Source organism: Panthera leo, chromosome C1, assembly GCF_018350215.1.
Source record: "Panthera leo isolate Ple1 chromosome C1, P.leo_Ple1_pat1.1, whole genome shotgun sequence".
NCBI lineage: Eukaryota > Metazoa > Chordata > Mammalia > Carnivora > Felidae > Panthera > Panthera leo.
This window is the reverse complement of record NC_056686.1, coordinates 15,815,356-15,827,561: the sequence shown is the minus strand read 5'-3', so window position 1 is coordinate 15,827,561 and position 12,206 is coordinate 15,815,356. Positions and strand designations below refer to the sequence as shown.

The 12,206-nt window shown below is 40.3% G+C and overlaps 1 protein-coding gene across 4 annotated transcripts in view; it reads left to right on the top strand.

Moving 5' to 3' along the window:
- Positions 1–12,206, top strand: part of USP48 (ubiquitin specific peptidase 48) — an 89,963-nt gene that overhangs the window by 58,626 nt on the left and 19,131 nt on the right. For all 4 annotated transcript variants that reach the window (XM_042948508.1, XM_042948507.1, XM_042948506.1 and 1 more), the window contains 6 exons: positions 5,185–5,309; positions 5,473–5,595; positions 5,874–5,935; positions 6,569–6,679; positions 8,499–8,629; positions 8,970–9,076. In XM_042948508.1, coding sequence (XP_042804442.1) covers positions 5,185–5,309; positions 5,473–5,595; positions 5,874–5,935; positions 6,569–6,679; positions 8,499–8,629; positions 8,970–9,076 — 659 coding nt within the window. The remainder of the gene's footprint in view (positions 1–5,184; positions 5,310–5,472; positions 5,596–5,873; positions 5,936–6,568; positions 6,680–8,498; positions 8,630–8,969; positions 9,077–12,206) is intronic.

The following is a 12,206-nucleotide window of genomic DNA, read 5'->3' as shown; positions in this document are numbered from 1 at the left end:
ATATGGCACACAGTTTCCCATTCTGTTAGCTGTCTGCACATCAAAGAGGCATCAACTTCTCAAAGGCACTTACTGCATAAGTCTCCTTCCTCCTCTCTCATTTCTAACTGTATCCAATTCTTTTTTTTTTTTTCCTTTTTAAACATTGTTATTCAGTTATTCAGGGACAGAGAGAGACCGAGCATGAGCCGGGGAGGGGCAAAGAGGGAAAGAAGGAGACACAGAATCTGAGGCAGGCTCCAGGTTCTGAGCTGTGAGCCCAGATCTTGATGCGGGGCTCGAACCCATGAACCGTGAGATCGCGACCTGAGCCAAAGTCGGCCACTTAACCACCTGAGCCACCCGGGAGCCCCCTAACTGTATCCAATTCTTAATTCATTAGTTCATTCCGAATCAGCGCACGATAATCTCATATTTACCCTCATGCACCTTAGTGCTTTTGTATCAAGACTCCTTGAAGACACTAGTGACAGTAATTGTCAGGTGAGTGATGCTTGGCATGGTGATGTTGCTGACCATTATCACGCTGTGCTTTAGCTTGCTAGCTGAGTGGCTGAGCTCACTCGTTTGCTGACCATACCACGTGGAGGGGGTGTCATCGTGGGATGTGGATTCGGGTGTTTGTGGGTCATGGGTCCCAAGCCCATCTGTCTTTCCTGTCACATCACCCTTTCTCCCATTTTGCCCTTCCTTACACTAGGAACACACATGCGGGTTAGACATGCCCTCTGGAGTGCTTGACAGAACAAGCAGATAAAGGTGAAGCGAATAGCCAAGAGTGGATCAGTTTGTTTCCTCCTGCTGTGGTGTCAGCTTTTTTTTTTTTTTTTTAAATCCATCATAGCATGGGTGTGGACAGTGGGGTAATTGTCTCCCTTTCGAGAGTTGAGGATTCTGTGGCTCATTGCTACTTTCCTGCGAGGTGCTGCCCAACTGCTGGAAAACGCGTCGCAAGTCGGATGTCATCTTAATCCTTAGCTCACTGACTTTTGCTCTGCCTTCCCACTTCTTGTCTCATCTTGTCATTTCAGGATTACAGTTTTGACAGAAAGCATGGCAGACCTGAGTGTGATTTCAGAACTTGGGCTGCACTCTTCAGCAGAAATTGAGCACAAGAGCTGGGGTTTTGTTTTGTTAAGATCTTTGGCTTGATCTCAGCTTCGTGGCATTTTGTTGCTGTACATTATCTAGTTTTGTTTTTGTTCTTTACTTTAACGCTTATTTATTTTGAGAGAGAGAGAGAGAGAGCATGAGCTGGGGACAGGCAGAGAGCAAAGGAGAGAATCCCAAGCAGGCTCCACCAGTGCAGAGTTCGATGCAGGGCCCGAACCCACGAACTGTGAGATCATGACCTAAGCTGAAACCAAGAGTCGGACACTTAACCAACTGAGCCACCCAGGTGCTCTGAGATCAAGAGTGAGTGCTCCACTGATTGAGGCGGCCTGGCACCCCTATTTTACCTCATATTTCAAAAGTATGGTTCTCAACGACTGGATTTTGTGGACCTCACTTGTCAGTGTACTGTCTGCCCATGGATGCCAGGGTTTACACGTGCAGCATATTGTACCTTAGAAACCCACTTCACTCATTAGATTTATATTAAAACTCCTTCCTGAGCTGTGGTGGTGGTGGTGGTGGTAATCGCACTAATAATAGTAAGATGATAGTGGACATTTATTGAATGTTTACCATGTGCCCAGTCATTTTCTAAGCGTATAGGTATTAGCTCCTTTAATCTCTACAACAACGCTGAGAGGTATTACTGTCTTCTCTGTCTTACTGATGAATAAGTAAAGTGAGGCACACAGAGGTGAGAATCACCTCAAGTTCACCACACTAGAAGGGTAGTTTTGCCAAGCGCGGGAAGAGTTGCTCTTTCAATGTACCATTTGTCCAGAGCCATTCTTTATAGGTATTTTTTTCCCTTCCATTTCTGGTAGCTTGTCAGATTTTTGTCCCCAGTGTTGTGACATCTCACCCGGGCCTGTCTTGGCGCAGGCCCTACCTCACGTACTGTGCAAGATGCTCTCTGGTTGCCGGGTGTGTGTGGCAGCAGCTGATGATGACGAGCTTTGCTGTTAGGGTGCTGTGGCTGGGCTGTTGTGCTCGGGAGTTCTCCTTGTTGGTGTCTGTTCTTGGGTGCTTGGATCTCTCCATCAGCATTTTCCATTTTCATGCCTGGACAATGCTGACTGCGCTGTCGCTGCTCTGGGGTTGTAAGAGAGAAGAGTGCTTGGGAGCCTTTGCCTTCTGTGTGAAACATTTACTGGTCCCCCTCTCAGCTCATGACCGCATTCATGTCTGCACTTTCTGTCCTCCAGTGCAGGGGGAAGCCTGTGGTCTTTTGTGGGTAGAGTGGCTTTTATCTGTAGGGCATTGAGGAAGGGCGTGAGAATTTTAACTGCCTCCTAAATAGAGACTTTTGGTCTATTCTCCTGTTTTGCAATCTCATCCCTACTTCTGTGTGCTTCTGATTCCTGGGTTGATGGGGGCTGTTCTGCTGTGTAGTAAATCTGGTTACTTCCTGACCTACACCACATTTAAATTAATTTTTCTTCTGTCTCATCCATTTGCTCTTAAGCTTCAGACATTTTTGTTGGCATTGCTCCCTCTGTGTTCTCTTTGTCACCATGATTTTATAAATTTTTTTAAAAATCCCTTTCCTCTGGTGTAATGATATTTGAGGAGGCACTGAAAGTACAGTTATAAATGTCATTTTTATCTGGAAGTCCTTCTTTTGAATTTGCATATTTGTATAGTAAAATCCTGATGTATTTCTAAAGCCCCGTGTATATTTAATACATCAGAGATTTATGTGAATTAATCACCAGATTATACTCCATTAGGAGATCGATTACTACCATAGAGTTCAGTATTTATTGCAGATACTTTCTATGTATTAAGTGTTCTTACCCAGTTCATTGTATATTCATTTAAGTGGATAACCTTCCCGTAACTTAAACCTCTTTTGTTATACAGATTGGTTAATAGTTGGACAGCATTGCGTTTTATTTTTATGTGTTTTTCAGGTGTTCTATGCCCCAAGTTACTGTAGTTTAACCTAGATTTTGTGGGTGAGGGTATTTACACACAATGTGTGAACTATTGTTTACTACTAGATTTCTGTGTTTGTCAGAAGAATCTTTGGGAATTAGGCCATCCAAGTGTGTTTGGTGAATTTAATCTTTCATGACTGGTTTGATCTGTATTGGGAGATGTTGGTCAAGAGTGAACTTAGTTGATAGGCTTTTTCCTTTCACGTTTTAGGAAACTTATTGCAGAATACAAGTCTAAAAAAAGTTGTTTATGACCTCATAATAACTCATATTCAGATACATTAAATCATCACAGCAGTTATTAAAATGATTTGTACCTAAGTATAGACACATCACAAGGAGCACAGGGGACAGTTAAACTGCAGCAAAATGAATGATTCATATACTCTTCTGACTTCAAAATAAATTTAGGTTGTTCTTTATACCCATCCCACATTAAAGTAAGTCATTACGTAAAAATAACCTCTTATTGGGGCTCCTGAGTGGCTCAGTCGGTTAAGCGTCTGACTTCAGGTCGGGTCATGATGTCACGATTTGTGAGTTCAAGCCCCACATCGGGCTCTGTGCTGACAGCTCAGAGCCTGGAGCCTGCTTGGGATTCCGTGTCTCCCTCTCTCTCTGCCCCTCCCCCACTTGTGCTCTGTCTTTCAAAAATAAATAAATGTAAAAAAAAATTCAAAATATATTAAAAAAAAATAATAACCTCTTATTAAAACAAGGGCAACACATCCATGGTTAACATGACATGCTATTAATGTGTGTGTGTGTTTGTATTATTTACTTTATTCACACTGCTTTTCTGAACCACACCGTGCGATACCATGCGCGTATATACATAGCATGTACGTCCTCTTTAGTCCTTTTTTGGGAGAAAGGAAAGAAACCCCTTTAAAATTGTAACTGCCTTGGAGTTTTTTTTCTAAATCGGTTGTGAAAACCTACTGTAATCTTTTTGATGGCTGCATCGTATTTCACCGAAAAAGATGCACTAAATTAACATCTGATAAACCAGTTAACTTAAAAAAAATTCCCTGGTTGTGTCTGGGGATAGACATGTTGGAGTGGATCTTCATAGCCTCAGGAAATTTAACAGCCTGCTCAGAAAGTTAATTTTTGCAGTGTGACCTATTTTCTCTGGTCATGTTTTTTTAATGCAAAATAACCTTTTCTTGAGTATTCAAAGCTCAATAAGAGGTGTAAGGTAAGAAGATGCATTTTGAGGTGTTAGAAATTGTGGAGTTTGGATGAGACAGATCTGGGGTCATATCCCAGCTTCCTTGTAAACAACCTACAGTGAGTCTGTATACCAATTTCTCTGATTCTCCATTTATTTATTACATAGAATATGTAAAGCCAAAATGACAACACAGTATTTAGAAAGGTCACTGGCTTAATTACTCTTAGTTATGGGGGTAGAAGCAAATGTATGGCTTTCAGAACTTAACAGTAGTTTTTTTGGGTAATGACTAAAATGCAGTTTACTAATTTATCAACCGGGATCAGCCAAACAATAGAAATTGGAACCACAGGGGCATCCGAGTGGCTCAGTCTGTTAAATTCCTGTTGATTTCAGCTCAGGTCATGATCTCGAGGTTTGTGGGTTCAAGCCCCACGCCGGGCTCTGCACTGACAGCGGGAAGCCTGTTTGGGATTCACTCTCCCTGTCTCTCTTCCCCTCCCTCTCACTCTCTGTAAATAAACATTAAAAATAAAAGCAAAGAAAAAACCTGTAGGGAAGCGTGGCATTTAACTGTGGGTGGAGATGCGTTTCTCTTGAACACCCTGCCTTGTCACAGGGGCACCAGGGTCCCTGCAGGCCCTATTAGTGCTTTCTTGCCCCGCCCTGGTCTCATCTATGTGATTTTATCACCTAATTTTTCAACCGCAGACCTAGATGAAGCATATACCGGAAAGGCTACCACCTTTAGAATTAAATGACCTTGAAGATGAAATCTACAGATTTTTGAAACGAGGGAAAGAGGGTGCAAATTACAGAAAATAAGGAAAAGAATACATACAAATTTTCCTAAAGTTTAAGTAATAGAAGATAGATTTGTTGAAGGGTGTGTATATTGACCTTTTAAAGCTGTTTTCCCCCAAATATAATTTTTTCATTTTTTTAACTCAGGGGAGTTATGCATATCTGAAAACGAAAGACGACTTGTTTCTAAAGACGCTTGGAACAAACTGCAACAGTACTTTCCAAAGGCTCCGGAGTTTCCAAGTTACAGAGAATGCTGCTCACAGTGCAAGGTACTGAATGTTGTGCTGGCATCTGTGGGGATCGCATGCCGCCTCCCTGGATTGACTTTTCAGAGCTGACATTGTACTTCTGATGGGGGTGTAGGGAGGAGGCAAGCCCTGTGCCGTCAGCAGGAGGTGGTTGATTACCTCTTGCTTCATTCTCTTTTTTCAGATTTTAGAAAGAGAAGGGGAAGAAAATGAAGCCTTACATAAGATGATTGCAAACGAGCAAAAGACTTCTCTTCCGAATTTGTTCCAGGACAAAAACAGACCATGTCTCAGTAACTGGCCAGAGGTATAATGATCCCCACAAAGGATGGAATTCTTACCTTTTCAAAGCTCTTGACAAATTCCCAGTGAACTGTTTCAGAACAACCCAGATTCTCATTTTTTGGTAGTCTAATCAGTGGGTTTATTCTAGCTTACGGTTCCTTGGCAGAGGGCTGTATTTACATTTTAGTTATAAAACTTGAGGAAGGAGAACCACAGTACATGGAAAAACATTATCCCTAAAGGGTTTCGGTTACATGCGCACCGAGTTAACAGGCATTTGTGTGTGCTTCTCTGTTCCAGGATACAGATGTCCTGTACATTGTGTCACAGTTCTTTGTAGAAGAATGGCGGAAATTTGTCAGGTAGAACCCAACATTTTCTATTTCCTTTTGTTGTTGTTCACTTTAGTATTTTAAGAATAATGGATTCTAGGGGCGCCTGGGTGGCTCAAATCGGTTAAGGATCCGACTTTGGCTCAGGTCATGACCTCACAGTTCGTGGGTTCAAGCCCCGCGTCAGGCTCTGTGCTGACAGTTAAGCCTGCTTCAGATTGTGTCTCCCTCTCTTTCTGCCCACCACCCCCCACCCCCTTGTGCTCTGTCTCTTAAAAATAAATGTCAAAATTCCAATGACATTGAAAAAAAAAAAAGAATTATGGGTTCTAGGGGTACCCGGCTTGCTCCTACAGTAGAGTATGTGACTCTTGATCTCAGGGCCATGAGTTGAAGCCCCATGTTGGGCATAGAGCCTACTTAAAAAAGAAAATAAAAATTAAGAAGTATGAATTCTGATCATGGTACCATTGATGGTTACTTTTTTTTTTTTTTTTTACACATATTAAAAGCTTTCTTTTGTTTAAGTTAAATAATCTTAAGAAAACATTTATTTAACTAGTATCCTTTTAAATGTGTGTCTAATTTTAAAATAATTACTTTAAAAATCTGAAGTCATTGCCATAGTGAAGTATGTTGATCCTCCTTGTCTCCTTTGAATAGAAAACCCACAAGATGTAGTCCCGTGTCATCAGTTGGAAACAGTGCTCTTCTGTGCCCCCATGGGGGACTCATGTTTACATTTGCTTCCATGACCAAAGAAGATTCTAAACTGTGAGTTTCTTCTCTTCATGTGATTTTTATTTTTCTTTTCTTTTCTTTTTTTTAATGTTTATTTCTTTTTGAGAGAGAGAGAGAGAGACAGTGTGAATGGGGGAAGGGCAGAGAGAGAGGGAGACACAGAATCTGAAACAGTCTCCAGGCTCTGAGCAGTCAGCACAGCCTGACGCAGGGCTCGAACTCACAAACCGCGAGATCATGACCTGAGTCAAAGTTGGATGCTTAACCGACTGAGCCACCAAGGCACCTCCATGTGATTTTCTAATGACTAATAAAGTATATTTAGGTTATTTTTCCTCTGACATAAGCAGTCTGTTTGAAGAATCTGGGCCTTTGCTGAATTGTGGGGAGTGTTGTTTCATAAACTCCACCAGAGTGAGCACTTAACTTTTTTTTTTTTTTTTAAAGAAAGCAAGACTGTCTCTCCCTAACAGGCGAGAAGCCCCCTGAGGCTACCTTGTTCTTTTTCTGTGCTTTGTCCTTCCTGAAGCCCTGCCTTCTTCTTCCAGAAGCTTCGGGTACCAATACAGCCTCTCTAGCAGATGTCTTCCAGCATCCCAGAATCACCAGGGATCTTGATTGTAGTTGTTTTTCCTGCAGCCCCCAGGCTTCAGGAAACAGACGAGGAGGAGGAAGGCAGCATGGCACCAGAGCGGAGCCACTGAACTGGTCGTCAGGAATTCTGGGGTCTTAAAATGGAAATTTTTGTGCCACCTGCCAAGTGCTTCCATAAGGGCTCTTAATATGAAACTCACTCCTGATGTTGCCATTTGATCTTTTCAAATAATTTTTAACTGTGTAAGAAAAGATAGAATGCCTCTGATATTCCTTATAAACCGTGAAAATTAGAACACACAAATAACAATTTCTTTGGCAGTAAGCTAGAGGCGGGGAGTTTGTTATCCGTGTTAATACTTTACCATCGTTTATGGAAACTGAGAGTTAATCTGTTTCTTCTTCTAGGTTCTCCCCCAGCTCTCTTTTTCCTTCCTTCCTCTTTGCGGGGTGGGTGCTATAAATGTTGGACATCTGGAAAATGTCTGTAATAATAAAAGAAATGTGTGTATTAGCCAGCTTAAAAGTTAAACAATTCAGGAGTACCTGTGTGGCTCTGTCAGTTGAGCGTTTGACTCTTGATTTCAGCTCAGGTCATGCATGTTACCAGGGTCGTGGGATCGAGCCTTGTTTTGAGCTTTGTGCTGATCATGGAACCTGCTTAAGAATCTCTGTCTCCCTCTGCTCCTTTGCCCCACTTGCCCCTTCTCTCTCTTTTAAATTGAAAATAAATAAATAAAATTGACTTTAAAAAAAAAAAGAAAAACAGTTCAAATAAAATCTAAGGTCCCTCGGTACTTATCGTTTCTTCCATTCCCCCTTTTCTCTCTCTCTTCCTCCCTTGTGGTAACCACAGGCCTGATGCTGAGGGTTATCATCCTCAGAAATACTACTTAAACACACACACACACACACACACACACACACACACACACTAATATTTTGCATATTTAAAAATGTTTTATATAAATGGGCATTATATGATATCCCTCTGTAACTAACTTGTGTATTCAGTTTCAGGTTTTGAAATGTTGCCATATTGCTTCCTGTAACTATAGTCCCTTTACTTTCATTGCTGTAACACCATTGTTTTGTATGAGGAAATCTAGTGTTCATTGTTGAGGAAGATGTATCTTTTCCTTTTTAACTTCTTTGTATTAAATACTGCTTTTGATGTTTTGGTTTTGGGAGACTAATGGATTATGTTAGTTCCCTTCATTTCCATGTGTCTTAAGGCATGTTGGGTTCTTTTGCACAGTATAGCTCTCATATGGCCCGGCGAGTGGCAAATGATTCAAAAGCTCTTTGTCGTGGATCATGTAATTAAAATCACAAGAACTGAAGTGGGAGATGTAAACCCTTCAGAAACACAGTATATTTCTGAGCCAAGTAAGTTTTCATATTCATCTGTTTATGTTCCGTGTAGTTAAAATGTGACATTTTAAGAGGGAAGGAGGGGATGTCACTGCTGTATTCCCTACTTAAAATTAAAGAGCATGTGTTGGTCCAAACTAATACGCCCCAGGTGAGAATTATCCTATTCCCATTCCATTATTTGTGTCTTTATTTATTTGTTTATAGTAAACGCATTCAATGGAATACATTAATAGAAAATATGAGTAATAGTTATTTAATGAATGCTCCCTGGTAGCTTTGATGTTTGTTTTTATATATTTTTTTTCTTTGACATTAATTCCTCAGCCACTTCTGATTTACTTTGTTTCTTTAGAACTCTGTCCAGAATGCAGAGAGGGCTTATTATGTCAACAGCAGAGGGACCTACGTGAATACACTCAAGCCACCATCTACGTCCATAAAGTTGTGGATAATAAAAAGGTACCAGTCCCTCTTGTGGCCATGACCAGTAATGATCAAGCTTGCTTTTTGACTTGTGGTTGGATTTTCACTGAGGCCTGCCTAGGATCACATTTTTCTTTCCTTGGAGCTATTTGGCATAAGAATAGAAATCGGATAAGGAGTGAAAATGAATAGTTACTTTGATTGTATGTGGATTTTGTTATTAATTTGTTCCACAAATAATTGTTGGATGTCACCTGTGTACCAGGAATGGTCTTGGCATGGAGGGAATACATGGTGAAAAAGACAGACAAGGTGTCTGCCCTCAAGAATATTTGTATCTCTTGTGGTGCCTGGGTGGCTCAGTCAGTTAGGCATCTGACTCTAGATCTCAGGTTTGTGAGTTCAAGTCCCGCCTTGGGCTCTGTGCTGGGGGTGAACAAAGAACATTTGTACCTCATGCAGAAGATCAGGACCAAACCCAGAAAGGGAGGAGGTTCAAGATGGAAGCATAGGAAGATCCTAAACTTAGCCTCCTCCTACAGATACAGCAAATATCCAGCTACATGTGGAATAATTCCCTTTGAAAGGAACTTGAGAACTAGGTGAACAGATGCTTCACAAAAGATAAAGGGGACACATCAAGATGGGTAGCAGAGATACCGTCTCCCCCAAAACACCACCTCCTTGCACAGCAACCCACTATGGGGGACGAATCTCACACATATGGAACTCCTCCCTGAGGAAAGAAGGACTTTGACCCACAGGTACCTCAGCCTTTGAGAACCATAAAGCTATGGGGAATGGATCCACAGAGGATGCCTGTTGGGCACTGGGCTCTCATGGCCAGAGGGGACTGCCTTTCTGTGCCCCCCAGTTCTGAAACAGTTTGACAAACTAGAAGTAAGAGAAAGTTAAATAGTAATACGCTTCAGTGTTAATGCAGGGCCACTCTTTCAAGACCAGGAGAGATAGTTCCACTTAACCCATAGAAACAGTCCTGCAAAATGAGGACACAGAAGAGTGGGTTCCAAATGAAAGAACAAGGTAAAACTCCCAAACAAAGAAGCAAAAAAACCTGTAACAAAACAGATAAGTAATTTACCTAAGAAAGTGTTCAAAGTAAAGGTCATAAAGATGCTCACAGAATTTGGGAGAATAATTGATGAACACAGAATTTCATTCAACCAAGAGGTAGAAAATACAAGAAAGTAACAAGTCACAGAGCCAAAGAATGCAATAACTCATCTGAAAAATATACTAGAAGATTTCCATAGGAGATTACATCAAATACAAGAAAGGTCAGTGATCTGGAAGACACTGCAGAATTCACCCAGAGCAGTTAAAAATTTTTTTTAAATATGAAGATAGCTTAAGGGGCCTATGGTACAACATGCAGCAGAAAAACATACGCATTGTAGAGGTCCCAGAAGACGGGAGATAGAGAAATGGGCAGAAAACTTCTCTGAAGAAATAACAGCTGAAAATTACCCTAATGTGGACAGGAAACATACACCTGAATCTAGGAAGCCCAGAGAATTCCAAGTAAATAAACCCAGAAAGTTCCACGCTATGATACATTAATGAAGATTTTCTCAAATGTTAGAGAATCTTAAATGCAGCAAGAGAAAAACAACTTGTTACATACAAGGGAATCTCCATAAGACTTACCAACAGATCTTGTCATGTCAGGAGTAACATGACCTATGCAAAGGGCTGAAGGAAAAACACTTTCAACCAAAAACACTATTCCTGGCAAGGATATCATTCAAAATTAAAGGAGAGATCAACAGTTTTCCTGGTAAGTACAAACTAAAAGTTTATCACCACTAAACCAGCCCTGTGAGAAATTAGAGGGACTTCTTTAAGCTGAAAGGAAGGAGACTAATTAGTTATAAGAAAATGTGAAAGTAAAAATCTCAGTGATAAATATATAGTAAAGGAAGTGGATTAATCACTTGATAGAGCTAGTGTGAAGGTTAAAAGTAGTAGCAATTATAACTATCTGCAATAATTAAGGGATACAAAAAATAAAAAGATGTAGAAAATTGTATTAAAAACATAAAACATTGGGGGTGTTAAAAAACAGTTTTAGAATATGATTAAATTTAAGTTGCTGTATACCAGTATATTTTAAGTGTGACTCTTGTGTTAACCACAAAGCAAAAACCTATTGTAGATACACAAAACATAATGAGAAAAGAATCAAAGCATAGCACTAAACAAAGTCATCAGTGGACAGAAGAGGTGAGCAGGAGAAGAGAGGAACTAGAAAACAACAAATTGGCAATAAGTAAATGCCTATTAATAGTTAATTTAAATGTAAATGGACTAAATTCCCCAATGAAAAGACACAGAGTAGCTGAATGGACACAAAAAACAAGGCGAATCAGCCACTTATATGTTGCCTATAAGAGACTCATCTCAGATGTAAGGATACACAGAGACTGAACGTGAAGGGGTAGGAAAAGCTCTTTCGTGCAAATGGAAACCAAAAGAAGGCTATTTGTATCAGAGAAAATAGATTTTAAAACAAAGTGTAGTAAGACAAAGATGGTCATTACATAAGGATAAGTCAGTCCAACAAGAACATAAACGTATATAACATTTGCCAATATGTACCCAACATAGTACCTAAGTATGTAAGGCAGATGTTAACAGAGCTAAAGGAGAAGTTGACAGCAATGCACTGACAGTGGGACATCAATGAATAGATCATCTAGACAAAAAAATCAATAAAGAAACATGGGCTTAAATGACCTGTAAGACCACATGAACTTAATAGATATATATATCTATAGATGTAGAACACTCCATCCAACAACAGGAGAATGCACTGTCTCCTCAAATGGACATAGACCGTTCTCCAGCATAGGTCATGTGTTGTGCCACAAAATAAGTCAATAAATTGAAGGAGACGGAAATCATTATCAGGCATCTATTCCAATCACAATATATGAAACTGGAAATCAATTACAAGAAAACTAGAGAACTTTCAAGAAGTAGATGTATTTCTGGAAACATAATTTTCCAAGACTGAATCATGAAATAACAAACAAAAGTCCAAGACCTGATAGCTTCATTAGTGAATTCTACCAAACAAAGATTTAATACCTGTCCTTCTTAAATTCTTCCAAAAAGTAGAAGATGAGAGAATGCTCTCAGTTTT